General features: G+C 43.3%; 1 protein-coding gene across 2 annotated transcripts; it reads left to right on the top strand.

Annotated features, from left to right (window-relative positions):
- The first annotated feature begins 1,497 nt into the window (after positions 1–1,497).
- On the top strand, positions 1,498–22,618 carry LOC147608520 (zinc finger (CCCH-type/C3HC4-type RING finger) family protein). Of its 2 annotated transcripts, XR_015264431.1 has the most exons (8): positions 1,498–1,613; positions 2,021–2,108; positions 2,771–3,618; positions 3,780–3,849; positions 3,966–4,054; positions 4,168–4,229; positions 5,315–5,496; positions 22,291–22,618. XR_015264431.1 is itself a non-coding variant. In XM_086788884.1 (7 exons), the coding sequence occupies exons 1-6, from the start codon at positions 1,600–1,602 to the stop codon at positions 4,205–4,207; spliced, it is 1,149 nt and encodes a 382-aa protein (XP_086645010.1). In that variant the 5' UTR covers positions 1,498–1,599; the 3' UTR covers positions 4,208–4,229; positions 22,291–22,618. The 2 variants fall into 2 exon arrangements, 1 of the variants encoding a protein (XP_086645010.1); XM_086788884.1 differs by lacking the exon at positions 5,315–5,496.
- The last annotated feature ends 1,555 nt before the right edge of the window (positions 22,619–24,173 follow it).

Genomic DNA, 24,173 nt, shown 5'->3' on the forward strand with positions numbered 1-24,173 from the left:
GCCTTGGCTATCTCAAATATTTGGAAAGCACATAATAGTCAATTCTTTGGAAAAGCCACAAGAGTAGTTTTGTGGGTGAAATCTAAAGATATCACTACAGGGGTATTTGAAGGGAATCCATTAGGTTCAGCAACTAGGAACGTGTTACTTGAGAAGGTTAATATGGGTGCCCATTAATTAATTAGTGTGGAAGGTGGCACCTTAGGCAAAGCAACCTTAGGATTGAAAATTAATGGCTAAGGTGTGAGGTGATGGAAAACCTTAGAAGGTATTTTTTTAAAAATTTATTTTTCGTTTGTGGACAGTGGGAAGCTTCCATGTTTTGTAGTTCTCATTCTCATTATGTGTGTGTGTGTTCAGTAGGAAAATCATACGCCCTATGTCAAGCAGGTAGGGGGCACAGTTTGAGCTTGTGTGGAGGTAGATGCTCATGAGAGTGAGGTCTGCTGGCTAGGAAGAGAGGAGGCCTCTCTCGCTCTTAAAGGCATGGTAGGGGAGCATAACTTTTTTGTTTTTTTTCTCATGGCAGGGGAGCATAACTTTTTTGTTTTTTTCTAATTCCACGCAGTGAGGAAACCTTCATTCGACCAAGTGTAAAAAAATTTAAAAACTACGAGTAGCTGGCTCTGTCTGCCGCATCTCATGGGTTGCAGGTTGTGTAGGAGAAGGAAGAGGCAATGCAGTTAGAGCAAAAGTAGGAGGGTTTTGCCCAGTACGAGAGAGAGAGAGACAAAGAGAGAGAGAGAGAGAGAGAGAGAGAGAGAGAGAGAGAGAGAGAGAGAGAGAGAGAGAGAGAGGGTTATTCATTATTTAGTGCCCACAAGTGGTTTTGCCTAGTACGAGCGAGGGAGAGAGAGAGAGAGAGTCTATATAAAGATATATATATATATGTATATATGTATATGTATATATATATATATGTGTGTGTGTGTGTATATATATATATGTGTGTGTGTGTGTGTGTGTGTACATATATATATATATATATATATATATATATATATATATATATATATATATATATATATATATATATATATATATATATATATATGTATATAGATATATATATATTTGTGCATATATATATACACACACATATATATATATACGTAGTCTCTCTCTCTCTCTCTCTCTCTCTCCCTCGCTCGTACTGGGCAAAACCACTTGTGGGCACTAAATAATGAATAACCCTCTCTCTCTCTCTCTCTCTCTCTCCCTCGCTCGTACTTGGCAAAACCCTCCTACTTCTGCTCGTACTTGGCAAAACCCTCCTACTTCTGCTCTAACTGCACTGCCTCTTCCTTCTCCTACACAACCTGCAACCCAAAATAATGAGTATGCCTAGTGGAAGTGATATACGTTTGATGTTCTTTAAAAATAATAAACAAATAAATATATATATATATAAAGTTTGGCGTTAGTGACTTACACGTTTGATGTTCAACTAAAATAGATTTATTAAGTTTCCTTGAAAAAAAAAAAAAACAAACCTACAAACGTCGGTTCTAAACATATTGGGTATAAAAGTATATACTATATAATGAAGGGCATAGCAAACAGATCATTGTAGAAGCTCGTGTTGTCTACCTTGCGATCATGCCAACCGGGAGGTCAGCTCTAATCTCTGCACAACCCCGCGCTCCCCCGCTACCCCCTCTCCTCCCCCCTCCCCATTTCCCAAAAGAAGAGAGAGAGAGAGAGAGAGACAGAGAGAGAGAGAGAGAGATAGGGTTTCTCATCTAACTCCTGGTCTGTTTTTGTTCTTTGCTTACCTAACGCATGTTTCGGCTCTAATGCATGGCTTAAGCATTAGACCCACTTGTGAATGCTTAATCACTGGATTATGCTCATCATGTAGAATTTCTTGTCCTCTGCTCTGACTTAATCGAGAAAATCCGTTTTTTATTTTGCCAAACTAACGCTAACCTCTTAAACAGCATAATAATATTAAAAGAGTCTAAGTGGTGCTTAATTTGGACTTTACATTCAGCCAATATTTATTATTGTTTTTCTTCAGGGTCTTGTGCAAATATTTTAAAAATGGAGCCTGTTTCAAAGGAGATGGATGCGAATTTTCACATGATTGGGGAGATCCAGAGAGCAATGTAAGTGAACATGCTAGAGGGGCTTATCTACTAATGCCATCTTCATGTCTGATAGACTGACACATGACACATTCATCTATCCATATGTCTAGTATGTAAAATTATGATTTCACATGCACGTGCACGAGCATATTCACATGTGTATGCATTAAATGCCATTATGTTTGCTCCATGCCATTCATTATAAACACCATTTGTGGAGAGCACATTAAGTCTGTGAAACATTATAACGCTGTTTGAGGAGTCTCTCCTGGTCTGACCCCGATTTCATGGGGGCAAGCTGTTACCAACCCTTTTGAGATGTTTGATCAGGCAACACTTTAGCATGCCATTGAAGACAAGGTTGGAAAGCGTTGGTTGTCCAGTGGTAGGATTCCACATCAGGAGCTGAAGTTGTATATTTTTCATTAGTATAGTGTATAAAGCTATACATGTGCTAGTGTGCATTTTAAAAAATGCACTTATCTCCAATCATGTAACATACACAAGTATTAACCTGGGTGGGCCATGTGAATGTTGTAAAGAAACCTCACAAGAGTATCTTTTTTATGTTGGCCCTTCAAGTATTAACCTGTGTTGAACTTGACCTTCGTAGTGTGTGCAAGACCCTAAGTGGGTTGTGTATGGAGTGCTCATATGATTTTGTTCATTATGCATAACAGGTTTGCACCTATTATCAAAGCGGAAATTGTGCTTATGGAAGTCATTGTCGCTATGAGCATGTGAAGATGAGCCGCCCAGAAACTGTTGCTCATACAAGGGCCTCTACTTTATCAGGTTACACAGGCTTTGAAACCAACCAAGCTGCATCTCAGGCTTTTATGAATATTAGCAGTGGCAGTCTTGAAGCCGGGAAGGAGCCATCGACATATGCAACAGTTAATAATGCTTGGCAGGAATCATCGTTATTTGCATCGGCTGATCAAGCTTGGCAGGACCCATTGTCATATGTAGCAGCCGATGATGCATGGCCGTTGCCATCTCCAAGAGCTTCAGATGCTGATACAATTGGGCTGGGGTCAAGTTCTAGAGACCCTAGTGAAGAGCCAATTTGTGCTCTGGCAGCCACGGGTAGGTGTACTCGTGGAGAATCATGTCCATTCCTTCATGGAGATTTGTGTGCAATGTGTGGTAAGCACTGTCTTCATCCTCATAGGCCTGATGAAAGGGATGAACATCGAAGGCAGTGTGAACGAAACCAAAAACGTCTAGAAGCCCTTCGATTCAGTCAGGACATTGAATGCTCTATATGTTTGGATCGAGTTTTGTCGAAAGCTACTGTGGCTGAAAGGAAGTTTGGCTTGCTGCCGGGGTGTGACCATCCTTTTTGCATCTCATGTATAAGAGGTTGGAGAAGCAGCTCTCAACCACAAGGCACAGGGTTAGATACCATAGTGCGAATGTGTCCAGTGTGCCGTGCCCTCTCGTATTATGTCATTCCAAGTGTCATATGGTACTCTAATGCTGAGGAGAAGCAAGAAATTGTTGATGGATATAAAGCTAAGCTCAGGTACTTGTGTTTTCCAATGCATTAAACATTTATGGCTTGCTCTTTTTCACTGAAAGCTACTAACTGTCCCCCCCCCCCCCCCCCCCCCCCCCCCCCCCCTTTCCCGAAAAAAAAAAAAAACATCACCACTTTCCACTGCCCACCTGCAACCTCCCAAACAGTGAAATTGATTGCAGGCATTTCAATTTTGGCAATGCAACATGCCCCTTTGGCACAAGTTGCTTTTATAAGGTCAGTCCTTTGGTTCGAAGACAGTAGGGTTTTGATTTGATTTCAAATTGACAGTACTGACTAAATACACTGAGATGGATGGTTTCTTACGAAGGTTAAAGCTTTTGATTTAACAGCATGCCTATAGAGATGGTACAAGAGAAGTGGTAAAGTTGCGCCATTTGGGAGCAGCAGATGGCAACACTGTTATTGCCAAGGACGTTCGGTAGATTTCTCTCCACAAGATTTATAATCATTGTTTCTGATTAAGAAAGTGCTAGTTCAACACGTTATGGGCTAAAATCTTTTTCTTACTTGGAATCTGGTCGATTTTTGCAGCTTATCAGACTTTTTGAGTACACTGAATATTAGGCGCTGATAAACAAACTGGTTTGATCAAGGTAGGAAAAATTCACATTAATTGTCACATTCTTTCTCCGTGTCTTTTCAAAAGAGAAACAGTCTAGCTTTACAGCTTTGAGTATTATGTTGTTACCTGTAATCTTTGTTGGGGAAGATTGCCTTAGCCCATAGAGAGAGGGAGATAATCTTAATTTTTTTAGCTTGGAAATTGTGTAGCCTACAATCTGTCACCATTTGGTCCATCTCCATTTTTGGAGCCACTTCTATGGGAATGTCACTCCATAGAGCGGCCAGATTTGTGCCATGTTCACATGGGGCCAGGCCAGTGTCCCATGTGAAAGGGCTAGTCTTTTGGTGTCACATGGACGGGAGCCAGATTAGTGCCACCCGTGTGTGACCAGTGCTGCATCACATGGACGGGAACCAGTTTCGTGCCACCCGTGTGTGACTTGCTCCGTGCTGTATTATGGACGGGAGCCTGTTGGTGCCACCCGTGTATGGCTAGGATGACGTCATAACTATGGGACTGTCATTCCATAGGAAGACCAGGATATATCTTTATATTTCTGTCGTGCTAGTTTTGTGCCCGACAGGAACCTCTTGTACAAGTTTCATGAAAGGGAGGTTTCGTCCATTATATGTGCACATGCATTTATGCTGCATGCATAAATTTATTTTCGCATGACTTGTTTCTGCCTGTTATGCTGTGCTAGTACACTGGACGGGAATGCCCCCAGTGTACCGTGGAGTGCTGTTTGCTGACTTGGTGGTGTGGCGTGTGAAGAGGTGGTAAGTATTTTCATTTTGGTTCTTTTAAAAGGTGAAATCTCTAAACTAGAGTAAACCTTAATATTTTTAAGGTAATGTGTTCACACCCATTTTAAATAGGGGTTGGACATTTGCTTCTGAGAGTGCCCAAAGTATTAAGTTGGTTTAAGGTTTTATAACCTTAAAAAAAAAGGCTTTTGCATGGAACCTTTTTGGAAAATATCCACGTGTGAGGTTGGTGGCTTTTCTTGCCTCCTTCATGCCTGCTGTACCTGCCTACTTCACGCTTGCTGTACTCGCCTAAGGAGTTGTTGTACCTGCCTTCTTATCTGTCCGTACTGTACTGGCTTTGCAGCTGCTTGTACTCGCCTCCCTCAGCTGAGATGTACGTGCAAACAGTGTGGTTGTCCACGTGTACCTAAAGTGCTGGTTGTCCACATGTACCTGCAAACAGTGTTACTTGCCTTCTTGTATCTGCAAATAGTGTTACCTGCCTACGTGTACCTGCAAATTGTGTTGGCTGCCACATTTATACGGGTTGGTTGCTCTATTTACAGTAGCTGATTGCACCCATTTGTAGTACAACAAAAAGGAAAATGATTTTCTTTGCTGAGATTTGAATTAAAACCTATGCCAGGTATTTGTTTCTATATTTTATTTCAAATTCAGATAACAATTAAAAGTTAAATGTTGTTATTTCAAGCTTTGTGTAGGCAAGTTTCTTCTCCAGTTGCATACACCTTAGAAGACCATTGGATAGTGGTTTCTCCCATGATTGCCGTGACCGCGTCCTCATCTAGAGAGGAGCCAGTAAAGGTCATGAGGGTACGAGGAAAAACCAGGTATAAAGCTTACATGGGAGAACCGGGATACGTTTCCTCCGCGGTATCACTGTTGCCTGTGTTAGTATGGGCGTGTCCGTTTGTGCACAGTCCCGGAAGACCAGTGAAAGGCAAGTGTGCATCCAGTGAAGGTGGGAATGAGCCTGTGATTTGAGGCTACTCCGACCAACACCTCTTTATCGACTTGAATCAGTTTTATTTGGTTGTTTTCCCTCCCTTGTGGAGAAATATGGCCTGTCAGACCCCTGACACTTGTACAAATATAAATACTCCAAGAAATACAAAAAGTATTGAGGAGGGGTCCGGGCCTTTCCGGTCCCAGTGCTGGTGTCATTTGTATTTTTAAGTATTTTCAGTATTTGTGTTGCTGATGTTGTCTCCATTGATTAATATCAGTTAGATTGAGTGTTCTAAATATGTGTATATTGTTTTCCGATCTGTAGGCCTCCTATAGGGTGTCAAATCCCCTCGGATCTCCTCGTGATCGTTCTTGGTTCGAGACTCGAAACCTGCAAACAAACGAACAAACAAAAAAGGGGGTGCAGGCTTGACTCACCTCCCAACCATGACAGCCGTGGGCCAGCCCACAGTCTTGGCTGTCCCCACTGAGCCACGAGCTGAGCTAACTAGGATGACGTACCGACCAATCTCCTCCTCGCGACGTCCCATACCGCCACGAAGCTGCCCTCACGGGCCTCGAGATTGCTGCCGGCCTCGGCTGCGTAAAGCAGGTGCACGTCTGCACTAGATCCAGGCTCCAAGACCATAGAGCTCTCACAAACTCGCGAGACTCTCTATATCCCAATAACTAACCTTGGCCACCCTTTTATAGGCTCTTGGTTGGTCATCGGCGGGCGTTCACACTTGGACGCCCGCCCGTCCATACTTGGGTGCCCGCCCGTTAGTATATCCCTAACTCAGCTCGTCAATCAGCCTGCCTAGCTCCAAGCTTCCCCAAGCCTCGAAACTAGTCTTGCGTGCGTGTAGCACACAGTAGATACACATTGTGCACATGACATACTCTCCTTCCTCTAAGAGCTCACTCTTGAGCTCACTAAAAAGCAAGGGTAATCTCTCTGAAGAGTAGTCAATGTCTCCCATGTAGCGTCCTCCTCAACACGATCCTTCCACTTGATCTTGTATTCCGTGATAAGCGTATTACGCAATCTTCTTTCACGAAATCCAAGAATCTTTTCAGGTTCGTGCGGAACAAATGTCATGTCCTCGACATCTATAATTTCTTGAGGAGTAACTAACTGATCTGCTCCACCCAGTACTTTCTTAAGTCTACTGACATGAAATATAGGATGAACTTTCACATGAGAAGGCAAATCCAATTCATATGCAACTGAACCAATCTGTCGTGTAACATGAAATGGTCCACAGTATCTAGGGGATAATTTCGGAGATCTACTTGTCCGTAAAGTCTCGGAATCTTTCGAAACTCGCAAATACACCATCGTTCCTTTAGAGAACTCTCTGGGTGAACATGTCTATTAGAATAAAACCTGTCTCGGTCTTGAGCACTTCTAATAGATTCCTTCGCAACTTGTAACATTTTCTGCATATCTTGCAAAAAATTACGTGTTGCATCATGTTGAAGTCCTGAGAATCCTACTGTAACAGGTGATCGAGGTTAAAAACCATACATAAGCATGAAAGGACTAAACCCTGTACTCGTATGCTTAGTACTGTTATATGCAAATTCTAACATAGAAAGATAATCCTCCCATGAACTCTGTGTTTTGGATACATGTGCTCGAAGCATATCCTCCAAAATCTGATTCACTCTTTCAGTCTGGCCATCAGATTGAGGATGATCTGAGGAACTCAAATCCTGCAGCCTGAATAGTAGACTGCTTAGTCATCGAGTCTTGGTCAATCAATGAGCTACCGTCTTGGATCTTCTGCCAAAATGGACCAAAATAACTATCAGTCCTGCAAAGCCCTCTCAATGACTGAAATAAGTTAGTAGAAATCTCGGTGAACGACAAAGAATTCACCTCTCTAATTCGACTAAGCGCATCTGCAATACTATTCATGGACCCTTTCCGATAACGGATCTCAAAATCAAAATCTTGCATTAACTCTGCCTAACGAGCTTTCCTGCCTCTCAAATCATCCGCATCACACACATACTTGATTGAGTGATGACCAGTCAATACCACAAACTTGGAGCCATATAAATAATGTATCCAAACCTTGAGAGCATGAATCACAGTATAAAGCTCCTTGTCAAGGGTTGGCCAACGAGATTGAGTGTCGTCTAGCTTTTTACTTTCAAAAGCAACCGGTCTACCATCTTGAAATAGAGCAGCCTCGATAGCATAGTCACTGGCATCAGTTTCAAGAACATAAGGCCGACTAGGATCAGGTGATGCTAAGATAGGTGCTTCCTTGACTTTATCTTTCAAAAGTCTGAAGGCCATATCCAAATCGTTATTCCAAGTGATAGGCTGATTTGACTTACGTCCACGACCTTTCAATAAGTCGGTCAGCGGTAGTGTGAGCTGAGAGTACTCCCGTATAGATTTTCGAAGAAAAACAACAAAACCGAGAAAAGAACGAAGTTGTTTCACTGTTCGCGGTATAGGCCAGTCCAAAATCTTCTGAACTCAGTCATAGTCAATGCTCAATCCATCTCTAGTGATCTTGTGTCCCAAGTAAATGATGTCGGTCTTAAAGAACTCACATTTACTCAACTTAGCATATAGTCGATTCTCTCTTAAAATAGATAAGACAATCGTGAGATGTCTGACATGATCCTCAAGAGTACGACTATATATCAAAATATCATCCAGGAACACCACCACAAATTTCCCCAAATGTTCACGAAAAAGGTCGTTCATCATTTGCTGGAAAGTGGTTGGAGCATTGGTTAACCCAAAAGGTAATACGAGAAACTCGTAATGGCCATACCTAGTCCGAAAGGCGGTTCTTTCGACATGCCTTTCATGAATACGTATCTGGTGATAGCCAGTACGTAAATCTATCTTCGTGAAATATTTCGCTCCTGCTAACCGGTCAATTAGGTCATCTGATCTAGGGAGAGGATAACGGTTCTTAATGGTCAGCTTGTTCAATCTCTTCTAATCTATACACATTCTCCAAGTATTGTCCTTCTTTCTCCTAAGCAACACAGGTGCACCCCAAGGTGATTTACTTGGACGAATTTGGCCCATCCTCAAATAATCTTCGAGTTGTTTAGCCAACTCATCTTCCTCAGCCTGGCTCATCCTATAAGGTGGAATACTGACAGGATGAGGACCAGGAATCAAGTCAATACGATGATCTACTGCCCGTTCAGGTGGTAAACCTGATGGAAACGAATCAAGTATCTTCTGTAATTCTTTGCTTTCAAACGCACTTAATTCATTGACATCCAAGGAAGGTATGAGAAATGAAGAAAGTGGAATCAATACACAATGGAAAGCGGTATACAAAGAAGAATCCATTATATTTCCAAAATCAATTGTATTACAAGAGGTCTCTGAGAGGGATGAATACAATCACCTAAAAATGAAGAAAGTGGAATCAATACACAATGGAAAGCGGTATACAAAGAAGAATCCATTATATTTCCAAAATCAATTGTATTACAAGAGGTCTCTGAGAGGGATGAATACAATCACCTAAAATACTATACTTGGTGTCCCTATGCTGAAAAGAAAAAATATGACTAGACCAATCTATCTGGACTTGAAGAGTCTTAAACCACTCAATCCCTAATAACAAGTCTACATTTTCTAGATGCATTACATAGCATTCCAGAGTGTCTTTGTAGTCCTGATGAATCGGGATTGGAAGCATCTCCACCTTGCGATCCCATACTTGTCTTCCCGCAGGTAGGCGTACCTCATAGGTATGGTCGCTGAGTGTCGTATCCTAGATGAATGTGAATCTTATGGCCATTCACTTCCCCATAAACTCGGAGAAGATCATGCATGCCAAATACTTTAGAATTGAACAGACAATCAGAACAAGTACTAGGGCGAGAAAGTACAGTAATTGACGTACTTGTCAAAGACAACTGGTTAGCTGCCTTTGGCTTGGGTCCTGCGTTTGTCTTGGTACCCTTTTGCTTTGGGCACTCGTTACGCATGTGTCCTTTTTCTTCGCAGAAAAAACAACGTCCTTCCTTCTTGAGCTTTAAAGCCCTAAGGAGTCGTTTCTTCTTCGCAGGTGTCGAACTGGAATTCTTCGAAGGTTGGTCTGAAGACTTTCCTTCTGTTGTGTTAGCCATAGGTGCGGAGAACTTCCTTTTATGCTTGTTCCCTTGCTCGGTAACGGGTTTCGATTTGAAAGAGACCATTGTATCATCATAGATACGAGCTGAATGAATGGCCTCGTCCAATGTTTTACATTTGTTATTTTTAACCTGTAAACGGTACGAGTCTGGTAAACCAGCTACGAAAAACCCCAAAAGAGTAGTGGGATCCATCTTTGTAGCTTTCAATTGCAAGTCACGAAACTTCTGGAGGTAGACCTTATAAGTGAGGTGCTGCGAGGTCATGGTCAAAGCTGAAAACCGGGCAACAACATCATAATCATCCTCTTTCTTGAGGAATTCTTTCTTGAAGACGTCTTCGAATTGTGTCCAAGTCGTTGGCTTAGGGTTGAGTTCCTTCCACCAAAGCAAAGCTTTGCCGGACAGGAAACCTGCTGCTAACTGGACCTTCTTTCCATCATCATATGGATGAACCTGAAAGTGAACTTGCCACTTATGTAGGTGTCCATGATCTCCTGCTTATGCTCGCCCCGTTCCAGAGTAATGTTGGGGCCTAAAGCAGAAGCCAAGGTATCCATACCCGAGAAAGTAGACAGGGTAGTGGTCAATAGAGCGATAGAGTTCTGCAAAGCTTGCATCTGGGCTGTGATTTGTGCCTGACGTTCTGACGAAGAAGCTTCGAGAGCTACTTTGAACTCTTGGAAATCTCATTTTGACACAAAATCGTCAAAAAGATTGGCATCGATACCTTCCGTAGCCGGCAAGCCTTCGCGTTCCACGAGGGGCTCCAACTCCGATTCTTGGGTCGACATCGTGAAGAGGGTAAGTGGAGAGAAAATTTGATCTTTGCACAAGGAAAGTGCAAGGGAACTTGAGAGCTTGAAAACTCGAGAGATGTTTGGTAAGAAGCCCACTTGAGGGGGTTTATAAAGGTTTCCACAAAAACTAAAAGCCCCTTAAAAGCTATCTTTAGCTTTTGCTTTTGTGTTTAAAATATATATATATATATATATATATATATATATATATATATATATATATATATATATATATATATATATATTCGAGGTTCTTAAAAAAAATAAAACACCTTTGAAACCTTGGAGGAGGGGTCTTTTGAACTTTTAAAAAAAATTTAAACTAAAAAAAAAAAACAAAAGCTCTAAAAAAAACGTATGCTTTCCTTGTTTTTTTTTTTCCTTCCTCCTGGAATAGCCCGCTGGCGTGCTGCTGTTTGCGGACGTCGACCTGCGTTGCCGGTGCCTTCATGGCAGGTTTGCGCTTGCGCCAATCTGTGTCAACGTGGCCATAAGGCCACGTGGGCCTGGGCGCTTGCCGTGCGTGGCCTGGGCGCCGGCCTGGGCTGGCTACGCAGGCCTGGCCGCCTTCGCATACTTGGCCGGCTGCACGCTCTCTCTCTCACTTTCTCTCTCGTTCGCGTAATCTTTTAGAGGTACAGATTATGGAAGGACCCATCTCTTAGATTGGGACATGTGGCAAGACAAGTGGCCTGACACTTGTTATAAAGTGGATCAAAGTGAGACAAGTGGCCTCACACTCTCTCTTATAAAGTGGATCAAAGTGAGACAAGTGGCACTTGTCTCACTTTGATCCACTTTATAACAAGTGTCAGGCCACTTGTCTTGCCACATGTCCCAATCTAAGAGATGGGTCCTTCCATAAGGTCCTTCGCCTCGCACGCTCTCTCTCTCACTTTCTCTCTCTCTCGTTCGCGTTCAACCAAAAGCAACTTGCTTTTTTTGTTTTCTCTCTCTACGTTCATGCGACTGCACAAATAAATTTCTTCTCTTCTTTGCAACGCAAACGACCCTACCACCTACCATCTCCCGTCAACATGGGTTTCTTTGATGAAGAAAAAACACATACTGAATCTGAAAACCACAGTATGCACATAAAAAAACAGCAAGCTTTTAAACACATACCTTTCTTCGACCTCATCTTCTCTACCCACCGACTTGCTCGTTCACGAGGTATGCTCTGATACCATTGTCAAATCCCCTCGGATCTCCTCGTGATCGTTCTTGGTTCGAGACTCGAAACCTGCAAACAAACGAACAAACAAACAAGGGGGTGCAGGCCTAACTCACCTCCCAACCATGACAGCCGTGGGCGAGCCCACAGTCTTGGCTGTCCCCACCGAGCCACGAGCTGAGCTAACTAGGATGACGTACCGACCAATCTCCTCCTCGCGACGTCTCATACCGCCACGAAGCTGCCCTCGCGGGCCTCGAGATTGCTGCCGACCTCGGCTGCATAAAGCAGGTGCACGTCTGCACTAGATCCAGGCTCCAAGACCATAGAGCTCTCACAAACTCGCGAGACTCTCTATATCCCAATGACTAACCTTGGCCACCCTTTTATAGGCTCTTGGCCGGTCATCGGGCGTCCACACTTGGGTGCTTGCCCGTCCATACTTGGGTGCCCACTTGTTAGTATATCCCTAACTCAGCTCGTCAATCAGCCTGCCTAGCTCCAAGCTTCCCCAAGTCTCGAAACTAGTCTTGCGTGCGTGTAGCACACGGTAGATACACACTGTGCACATGACATAGGGAGCGGTCACATTGGTATCAGAGCCCGGTTCTCTCTCTTTCTTAAGAGGAGACACGGAGTTTTGAGATCGGAAGCAAGTACGAACACTTGACTCAATGGACAGCCAGGGCAACCCATTGGAAGTGCGGAATTTGAGGGGCCAATCAAGTGCTTCACGGGATTCCGATGCATTGCATGGAAGACATAAGTCTCTTGAGAGAGTCTATGACAGTGCATTCATGGGACAGCCATCACGTGGTAAAGAACCCATGCATGAGGAAGAGCCCAATGCATTGAGGGCTGAGTTGGAGCACATGAAGAGGCTCTTGCAAGCAAAAGAGCAAGAGCTGAAATTCTTGCATGAGGACTCCCATGTACAAAGTGTCATAGAAGCCAAGAAAGCTGATGCTATGGTGGACATGACTTTTGAGTCTATGACTCGAGAGCTGGGCAAGAAGCCCAGGGAGTTGGCACTCTCTTATCTTATCCGAAAGGGTGACCTTAAAGAGGGAGAGGATGGACAGCTTATGTTTAAGAATCCACCCCGCTTGCAGCATGGAGGCCCAGTCTCTCAAAGGTTGAGATCATATTTGCATAAAGAAGAAGTATTGGTCACCTCTCGCCATGCATCCACTCCTCATGGCACAGGAGAAAACAGATTCATGCATGCTGAAGGCCATTTGGATTCCAAGTATGTACATCATGGGGACAGTGGTCGGCATGCAAGCCAAAAGGCTTTGTCTATTGAGTTGTCTTGTGGTGAGGTCACATGTAGTGCATCTTTCAGCGAGGTCACATGCAGTGGGGCCACAAGAACCAAAGACCCATGTCACTTTGGCTAGTGGAACACCTACGATTGCGCATGAAGCTCATGCAGAGAGAGCTGCATGTCACTTTGGCTAGTGGAACACCTAAGATTGCGCATGAAGCTCATGCGGAGAGAGCTGCCCTGTTGGACAAGGGCAAGAGAAAGAGGCAAGAACTTGAGCCTCATGCGAAAAAGCTCAAGGAGTTCAAGGCAGGGGACAAGTCAGTGAAGTTTGATGCTTATCATGGAGAGTTTGATGTCTCTAAGGTGCTTTCTTTTGTGGCTCAGTTTGATATTGCATTTAGTAAAGAGGACTTCGTTGAGAAGTCCAAGATCTGTCATGTAAGCATGTTTTTGAAGGGGACAGGTGCCCATTGGTGGATCACTGAAAAGACCACCAAAGACTCTATTTGCACTTGGAAAGAGTTTAAGGACAGATTTTATGTCCAATTCTTGCCACCAAATGCAGAGCATACACTCGCATTAAAGTGGGATAGACTTGATCAAAAGGATAATGAGAGTGTGCAGCGATATGTGAGCAAATTTTGGAAAGTTTTGCTCGAGGTTACTCCTTTCATGCAACTTTCTAAGGATGAAAAGAAAAGAAAGTTTCGTTCCGAGTTGCAACTAGCCTATCGTTCGGGCATTGAATTGCACCCGAACATACTCTACAGCAGCTTATAGCATGTGCTCTTGCTATGGAGCAATTGGTGCCCAAAATCAAGCAAGATCAAGGTGGTTCCAAGGGCAAAGAGAAGGCTGTTCCCCAAACCTGCAAAAAGGTGGACAGTCACCTGAAAAGAGCTTTCGGGATGTCTAGAAGGAGGTAAAGCTGAAAATACCACATCCAAGGATCATGGGCCAAAGAAGAACAAATTTGGCTTAACTCTCGAGCAAAGGGAGCAATATGCAAAGGAGGGGAAATGCTTTTCTTGTGGCAGTAAAGAGCATATGTTTAGACAATGCCCCAACCGCAAACAAAAGTATGAGGACAAGCAACCCAAGGCAAATGTGCATGCAGTTCCTGATGTGCAAGAAACACGCAGCATGATGGAAAAGAGAGGATGGTATGCAAAGCATGGGGTCAAATCAAGGATCAGCCCGCTCTATTTATGTTTGATGATTGTGCAACAGATAACTTCATCTCTACCTAGATGGTAGCCGCCTTGGGCATTGAGGTTGAGGACATGGGGCCTCAAATTGAAGCAGAAGCTGCCTTTGTTGGTAAAGAGGTGCATGTTACTCCACTTATTGGGAAGTTGCACATACATATTCAGGGCTATCTTGATCATGAGCATTTCTTGGTTGCTGAATGTGATGTATTGCTTGGCAAGCCATGGCATCATAGGCTTGAGCCCTGCAAAGAGTACAAGATAAACAGAATTTCCTTTATACATAGAGGCCGCATGCATGTTATTGATGCTGCAAGGAAGGGGATTCTATCCCAGTTGTATCTCACTGTCATGTGCATCCCGCACTTGGATGCCACGTAGACATTTCTGTACAGAAGGTGCAGGACCTGGGATGGTGAACTGGTCCCATGTGAGCCCAGTCCGGGACGAGTCAGCCAGGGATCCATCTCAGATGTCCGAGGTCAGGTGTGCATTGTCCTGCACAGGAGTCTAAGGTCAGGTGTGCACTGTCCTGCACATGAAACAGTGCCAGTCCGCGCTGTGAGTCTCCCTCTAGAATGATGTCAGTGGTTCTGTGTATCTGGTATGGTACCGGATGCCAGATCACTGAGTAGATTATGTTTAGGACAAGGGGCCAGCCCATAGGGCTACCCCGGAGCTTAGTATGGGCATGGGAATGGTGTGAAAACCATCCCCATGAGGGCCAGGAAGGCCCAGGCTGGATCCACCAGCCATGGAAGGGCTGTGGGACAGCCCTAGGGCAAAGATAAGGCTATTTTCAGGAGCATACAGCCTTTAGATGGCTGTAGGGCATGTATGGGGCAGCCCATATAGGCTGCCCAGCCTTGGGATTGTGGACAAAAGTGGTGTCCAGCCAATCAGAAGCAGGCGCATCACTTTCAGCCTGTTAGGAAAAAAAGGCAGTATTTTTTGAGATTTAATTCAGCATTTATTGCTGAATTTCCACCAGTCGTGGGACATAGCCTGTTTTTCAGCTGGCCGACTGCTCCTGAGGAGGAGTATAAATAGTGGAGGCCATAATCCCATCATTCATCTCAGTTTTCACCAAGTGCTCAAGCTGAAGGTCAAGGGCAGGATTTTCCAGCCAAGAAAAGGTCAAGTTTTCTGTAGTTGTTTTTAGATTTACATCATTCTAATAAAGCAAATACACCATCCGTGGTGGGGGCCCTACAGAGGGTAATTGGGACCCAAGACTGTGTCCTCTCCATCTCCCCCTTCTATCTCTATTTTCTGCACATCTCCTTTCAGTTTGTGCGTTAATTCCGTCGCGAAAAGAGTGCTGATTTCTGAGTTTTGAAGTACCGATCCTTCTCCGAAGCTTTCGCATATTACACTCACATCCAGATTAATAAAGCAATGAAAAAGAGTCTTTCAGCGTACTTGGTTTTTATTCGTGATAACATTGAACGAAGTGTGGATGTTTTGACTCAGGATAGGTTGAATTTTCTTCATGCATACAAAGATTGTTTTGCTGATGCATTGCCAGGTGCACTACCTCCTCAAAGGCCCGAGGATCATCACATAGATCTTGTGCCAGGTAGTTCTCCACCTAACAAATCCGCATATCGTGTGAGTGCCGCACAAAAAGAAGAGATTATGAAGCAGGTTAATGAGCTTTTGGAGAAAGGTTTGGTTAAGCCAAGTTCCTCATCTTTTTGCTCTCCCGTGCTTCTTGTAAAAAAAAAAGATGGGTCATTCTGCATGTGTGTGGATTATAGAGCTCTAAATAAGCTCACCATCAAGAACAGATTTCCAATCCCGCGCATTGATGACATTTTGGATAAGCTTGATGGCTTGGCTTATTTCAACCGTATTGATTTGAAGAGTGGTTATCACCAGATATGAGTGGTGCTAGAGGATGTCCACAAAATTGCATTCAGGATAGCTTTTGGATTGTATGAGTTTTTGGTGATGCCTTTTGGTCTCACCAATGTCCTAGTCACATTTAATCGTATGATGGATAGGATATTCCGACCCCATCGAAAATTCACAGGTGTATTCTTTGATGACATCTTGGTTTTCTCCAAGAATGAGCAAGAGCATAGAACTCATTTGTCCACAGTGTTTGAAGAGTTGTGGAAGCATTAACTCTTCATTAATGCCAAGAAAAGTGAGTTCTTTCTTTCAGAGATACACTATTTGGGCCACATTGTATCCAAGGATGGTGTAAGAATGGATCCTGCCAAGATTGAAACCATTTGAAATTGGTCGGAGTTGCAAAATGTACATCAAGTACGTAGCTTTCTGGGGTTATGTTTATATTACAGGCGCTTCATAAGGCATTTTGCTATGATTGCCACGTCTTTACATGATCTCATGAAGAAGAAAGCCCCTTTTAAATGGACTCCTAAGGAGTAGGATGCCTTCTTGCAACTCAAGAATGTTATCATATGTGGATCCGTATTGATTGTTCCCGACTTGCAAAAGCCATTCATGGTGGAATGTGATGCATGTGGGAATTGTATAGGGGCTGTCCTAAATCAAGAAGGTCATGCAGTTGCATATGAGAGCCGTCGATTGCATGATACCGAGCTTCATATGGATATCTATGAGAAAGAGCTCTTGGCTGTAATTCGTGCCTTAAAGATATGGAAACATTATCTTCTTGGGGCTGAATTTGTAGTCAAGACAGATCATTAAAGCTTGAGATATTTTCTATCTTAAACAAAGCTTTCGGAGAAGCAGATGAGAATGGCAAACTTTCTTTCCATGTTTCATTTTTAGATTGTACATACTCCGGGAAAATGTAGTGGCAGATGCATTATCCAGGAGGCCTTATGTAGCTGTAGTTTCAGTGGCCTCTCATGGGGACTTATCTGCCATGCGAGATTTGTATCATTTGGATGCTGATTTTTGCCATATATTGACTGATTTGATGGCTGGTCACTCACATGTCTCTTATGTGATCAAAGAGGGTTATCTTATGAAGGATAACTGCTTATGTGTGGTGAAAGATATGCGTCCAAAGGTTATGGAGGAATGCCACGCTCCACTCTATGCTGGTTATAGAGGTATCATGCCTACTACACGCATGATTGAGAGATATTTCTTTTGGCCAAGCATGCGTAAAGACATTGAAGCATATGTACGTGCATGTCTTACTTGCCAAAAGGTGAAATTTGATAGACAAAAGCCTCCAGGTTTGCTTTAGCCATTGTCTATTCCCTCGCAGCCATGGGAAAGCATTACTATGGACTTCATTATGGATTTGCCTAGATCCCAGCATGGGAATGATGCTATTTGGACCATTGTGTACAGGTTTAGCAGGCAAGCTCACTTCTTGCCTGTCAAGAAAACCATTAAAGTTGATCATATGGTGAAGCTTTTTCTTGCTCTCACATCTTCAAGTATCATGGTATGCCTAAGTCCATTGTTGGGGATAGAGATCCCAAGACTACGAGCCTCTTATGGAGGGCTTTATTTAATAACAAGGGTACTAAACTTGAGTTTTCACCAGCTTATCACCCCCAAACGGATGGCCAAAGCGAAGCTGCAAATTCAGCTGTGTTGGATTTGTTGAAGTGTTATGTGGCAGATCAAAAGACTTCGTGGAAGAAGTATCTTCCACTTGTAGAGTTTGCCTACAACAACACAGTTCATGCCTCCACGGGAAAGGCCCCGTTTGAGATTATTTATGGGAGAGTGGTCTTGCCACCCATCCTTCGTACAAAGGATGAGATTTTTGCAGTTGATGAATATGTACGTGACTTAGATGTAGCCTTTGCTCAAGTGCGGACAGCCATTGCAAGGTCACAAGACAAGCATAAAAGGGCTGCTAACAAGCATAGAAGGGACATGCAAGTAAAGGAAGTTGATTGGGTATTGCTGAAATTTGAGAAAGCTAGGCTTCGGAAGAGGCCAGGACGAGAAGGATCACATCCAAAGCTTTCTACTCGATATTATGGACCCTTCAAAGTGATTGACAAGATCAATGAAGTGTCCTTCAGGCTTGCTCTACCTAGCCATTGGAAGTGTGGCTTCCCACGTGTACTTGAAGTGCTGGCTGTCCACATGTACCTGCAAACAGTGTTACCCGCCTTCTTGTACCTACAAACAGTGTGGCTGCCCACGTGTACCTGCGAATTGTGTTGGCTGCCACATTTGTACCGGCTGGTTGCTTTGTTTACAGCAGCTAATTGCACCTATTTGTAGTGCAACAAAAAGGGAAATGATCTTCTTTGTTGAGATTTGAATTAAAACCTATGCCAGGTATTTGTGTCTATATTTTATTTCAAATTCAGATAACAATTAAAAGTTAAATGTTATTATTTCAAGCTTTGTGTAGGCAAGTTTCTTCTCCAGTTGCATACACCTTAGAAGGCCATTGGGTAGTGGTTTCTCCCATGATTGCCCTGACCGCGCCCTCACCTATAGAGGAGCTAGTGAAGGTCATGAGGGTATGAGGAAAAACCAGGTACAAAGCTTACATGGGAGAACCGGGATACGTTCCCTTCGCGGTGTATCACTGTCGCCTGCGTTAGTACGGGCGTGCCCGTTTGTGCACGGTCCCGGAAGACCAGTGAAAGGCAACTATGCACCCAGTGAAGGTGGGAATGAGTCTGTGATTTGAGGCTACTCCGACCAACACCTCTTCATGGACTTGAACCAATTTTATTTGGTTGTTTTCACTCCTTTGTGGAGAAATCTGGCCTGTCAGGCCTGTGACACTTGTACAAATATAAATACTCTAAGACAAAAAGTATTGGAGGGGGGGGGGAGGGCTTTCCGGCCCCAGTGCTGGTGTCATTTGTATTTTTCAGTATTTCCAGTATTTGTGTTGCTGATGTTGTCTCCATTGATTAATATCAGTTAGATTAAGTGTTCTAAATATGTGTATATTGTTTTCTGATCTATAGGCCTCCTGTAGGGAGCGGTCACACAATCTCAGCTCGGTCAGATAATCTTAGCCATTGCAGGGGGCGGAACGGCCCATGAGATCAATGATTATACAATATGTAGGTGTACTCTGATGGGAGATGCATGCATAGGGCATCCCCTATAATCTTAACTTTTTAGCTTGGAATATTATTCAGCCTACAATTTCAGCTCCAACAGATAATCTTAGCCAAGAGAAAAAGCAAAGAGGGGGAAGGGGGTGGGGATTTGTTCATTAATGTCTGCGGGGGGCAAACCGGCCCATGAGATCAACGATTATACAATATGCAGGAGTACTCTGATGGGAGATGCATAGGGCATCCCCTATAACCTAATCAAAGGATAACATAAATGAAAAATGGGTGGAAATTGTCGAGGAGATAAATATGGTATGACAGGGTTATAGAACTGTGTCATGTCCTTGTCTGGTTAGGGACATGAGGGGGATCCAAGATTTCAAACCCATGGATGGCCATAATATAAAAAATGTTCCTCTGTCCTTGAAGAGGAGTGTGTCTCCTGGTGTGATGTCACATTGAGGGTGGTCTTTTCTGCCTATCTTTGGGTCTTTGATGTGTTTAGTGTGTCGTCCAAGGGTGTCTAGCAGCAGCTATGGTCGGAATCTATCTCTGGAGTCTGTGTGCCCTAATCTGGTGCACTTGTGTCTCCCCCTCCTCGTTTGGCTCTCTAGATCGGCATTGTCCAATGCTCTGGAAGAGAGATGTGAGGAATGTCTATAACTCTGGCTGGGTTCTGTCTCTGTGTCAGAGAAAGAGTGCCACACATTTTTGGTCGAAGATCACAAAATTCTGCTCTATATACGCAATGAAAGCGGCTTTTAATCTCATAGTATGCTGGAAAGGATGGATTCATCCTTGGTCTTGATCACATAATATGTATATTTGCAGCTTTCGGTTCTTGTGTGTGGATGACATCTCTCTCCCTGCCCTGATGTGGAATGTTTTATTGAAGCAGCCAGGAAGAAAGATGCATACCCTTTGGCAAATCTTACCTCTGTGCTGGTTTCATATTGTCACATAATATGCGTGGAAGCTCTGTGTACCTTCTTTCAGCCCTAAGTATGCTGAATAGGAACCTTGATGCAAGATGCCAACAAAGACACAGAGAGAGAGAGAGAGAAATGAAATGATATATTAAATGTCCTCAAAAGGCCAAAATGACCTATGAGACCAAAAAAGTTACAACAATTGGTGGATCTGATACAATGTCTGTGTAAGAAAAGCTAAAACAACTAAACAACTAACTGAAACTGAAACAATAACTATGAGGAAAAGTAAGGTACTACGAGAGAGAGAGAGAGAGAGAGAGAGAGAGAGAGAGAGCTGTATTTTTGGTATATTATGCGGTACGAAAGATGTCAAAACGACTCTACAAAATCTGTGGCTTTTGGCCTTCCAAAAGGTAATCTAAAGACCTCTAAAGACCTGACTCTTGACCAGCCCCAAAGGGGGTCAGATGAAAAAGACTGAATTCTGGCCTAGCCTTATATAGGCTCCAAACATGCCCATAAACAGGCCGACCTGCTGTCGGCCTGCAGCAAGGACCAAAACTCACAAAATATCTAATCATCCGGACTTCATCTGCATGCTCTTGTCCATGTTGCCAACTGCTGTCCTGACTCTCACAAAATATATAATCATCAAGACTTCATCTGCTTGCACTTGTCCACGTGGCCAATTGCTGTCCTGACCAGTCAGGGATTCTTCTGCCTATCTCTGAGCCTTGCTAGTGCCTGAACATACTGTTTATTTGCTGCCCAAAACAGGGATTAGCTTGGGGATTAGCCATGTCCATGTGTGCAGATGACACAGAATTTTGATCTAAGAATAACAAACTGAAGTATGTATATTCTTTCACTATCCCCACTGGCTGCCTGCCAACTGCAAATTCTTTTTGCAGCCCTTATAATTAGCGTGAAAAACATAAACCTTGGTCTTTCCAAGCTATATGCTGCTCTTACGCTATTCCCATAAAAGAGTTTAAAGACCATCATGTGGCTGGAACTTGGGCCATGTATACAGCATATGAACTCAAAGCTTGAATTGGCAATCTTAAGAAGAATGAGGGAGGAAATGAGAAAAAAGAAAACCTTAGCTAAGGGGAAGCCGAGAATAGGGACTCATTAAAACTCATCCCTAGGTTTCTTTTTACATGTTATCATACAAGCTGAAGTGTATTTTTATATGCATCTTCTGATATCTCTGGACTAATCTTCGAACCCTTCTCTTGTAGCTGGTTTTGTAGAAGACTTGATCGAGCAGCTTCAAATTTGGCCTGAAATTTGTGTCAAACCCTCAAAACATGGCCTGCATTGAGTTGGAACTTTGCAGGCTTGATTAGGGTAGAAATTTGGCCTGACACTTGTGTGAAGACTCAAAACCCTTAAAACATGGGTACAAATTTGGCCTGAAACTTGTGTCAAACCCTCAAAACATGGCTTGTATTGAGTTGGAACTTTGCAGGGTTGATTAGGGTAAGATCTGTTGCTGGAAAAACAATGTTGAAATCAGAGTATTGGAGCAACGAAAGGGACTCATGGAAGCTTTGGTTATGGAAATAGTTATGAAGAGTTCAACTTTTGCAATTAGAGGAGAGGGTTGCAGGGAATGGGGCTGATTAGAAAGGGCAGCTTTTAACTAGCAGTTTTCTTTTGGCTCATAAAGAAGCCTCAAGATCAGCCCATCATTGATGTAGCATTTGTTTTCTCCTGCTCACGTGGCATGTGTATGGAAGGCTCCTTTTATGAACTTGGTGCACACTGCATGCCCTGTTAGGGGACCACCTAAAATCTTTTGTGTGCGTGCTGGTTTTGTTAGGAGTGGGCTAACCGTATTTTATACACTGTTTTTTCAGGTGACTTGGCAGTTTGTTGGCTTTTGCAATAAGCCATCAGTGTCCAGTTTGTCAGATTTGCAAGTTGTTTCCTACATTGGCATTTTGATGGGACCTGTCATCCATGTTTTGATTTGAAGTTCATTATGAAGAATTTTGTACAGGATAAGCTTTGACTTGGCCACAAGACTACGTGGCCGTGCATATGATTGCTATATCTGTATTTGGGGTGCGACCCGTTGTCTTGTCAAACTGACAACACAAGTCACATCACAATGGCCTCTTTTCTCATAAACACTTCATAATGCATGAGCTTATGCTTGTATCAACATGAAACATTTTTCTTTTATTGATATCTTTGATTAAGGAACTCATTGTTAGCATGCAGGTGTGTGTGCATGTGTTAGAGAGAGATGATCAACCAGATTTTATTTGTAAGTTTTTTTTGGGTCTTTGTACTATCAAGTTGAAATATAAGGTTATTGATGGTGAGGTTTAACAATGCCGTAGTGAGAAAGGACACGCGGGCTACTCTGTTGTGGTATATGACTCATCCTAGATATACGAGCCCATGCAGCGTTGAGACAACTGTTGGTTTTTTGAAAACCCATAGCTTGCCTAATGTGCAGAAAAAGCAAGAAGACTAAGCAGTATAGCTGCAGCTGACGCCACACACAAGGATGTCATCATTAAAAGCTTAAAGGCTGTCGAAGAACAGGAAGCAAAGCTCACAACCATGGAAGGGCACAATCGACTGCTGCTGAGTAGGACCATAGTTCGAACAACCAAAGAGAACGAGGAGCTCAAAGCTCAATTAGATCAAGCCAAGGAACAGCTTCAAAAGGAGGTGGCGCACACCAAAGAGAAAGAGGTGCAACACACACAATAGCTGAAGGATGCCCACGCCACATTGCAAGTCAAAGAAGAGGGGTACACCGGCCAAATCCATGAGCTAAAGGAAGAAATTGCTGCCTTGGAACAAAAGGTAACTAACCTCCAAATAGAACGAGAAAAACTGAACAAAGCACATGCAGAAAGACTAAAGAGACCTCAATGAGGCTAGAAGTGCCAAGACAAAGGAAATTTTAAATGCTAGTAAGCCACCAAAAGGTTCTTGAGCATGTAAACCAACAACACCACAACAGCCAAACCTTGGCACACGAGTGCCTACACAGCAGGTCGAGGAGGCTCAAGCTCAGGCCACCACCCATAGGAGTGCTAAAGAAGAAACCGACCGAAGATACACAGAACTACTCGAGTTGCATGTGAGGCAGCCATCTCCACACTCCTCAATGACAAGCACTCCAGAATCTAGGAATTGGAACGAAGGCTCGCCATCCAAGAATGCCCTGAAAGGAGTGACCAAACCGATGAGCTTCGTCAACTCATCGAGCGTGCTTCGGAGATAGGCTCTTTGCTGATGACTTCCTGGGCCCCTCCTCAAACTCTTAACTTTGTTTTTATTTACACTAATGCTCTCTCTTTCAATATGGAATTGATCTCACAAAAGACCTCAGTTTAGGACATCTAACATGAGAATACAGAGAGAGATGTTGACCCGACACTAGTAACGGGAATACTAAGGAGAGACATAATTCTTACTAACCCAACTGATATCTTCTTTTTCCAATTACATCCCATTGTGCTCAACCTTCGTAGTTTGTGTCAGGTGTTATAACAGTTTGTCATTTTGGATGACAGTGTCGATAAATTTGACCTGTTCATGCCAGATGACATGATATCCACACCAGCCAACTATGAGGGTGTTACTCGAAGCTACCAATGGATCATTAGCCATGGGTGGGTTGAAGTTTATGAGACACACCAATATCTAAATCTATCTGAATTAACTTTATAGCATCCCTTGGGTATTATAAAACTATATAAAAAGATAAACATCTCGC

Source organism: Cibotium barometz, chromosome 53, assembly GCF_041138505.1.
Source record: "Cibotium barometz isolate CiBa-2024 chromosome 53, ASM4113850v1, whole genome shotgun sequence".
Classification (NCBI taxonomy): domain Eukaryota; kingdom Viridiplantae; phylum Streptophyta; class Polypodiopsida; order Cyatheales; family Cibotiaceae; genus Cibotium; species Cibotium barometz.

Excerpts from the sequence above, each read along its gene's own strand:
- LOC147608520 (XM_086788884.1), top strand. Across the intron at positions 3,619-3,779 it reads GGATATAAAGCTAAGCTCAG|TGAAATTGATTGCAGGCATT; the intron begins GTACTTGTGTTT and ends CCTCCCAAACAG. Across the intron at positions 4,055-4,167 it reads GTTATTGCCAAGGACGTTCG|CTTATCAGACTTTTTGAGTA; the intron begins GTAGATTTCTCT and ends CGATTTTTGCAG.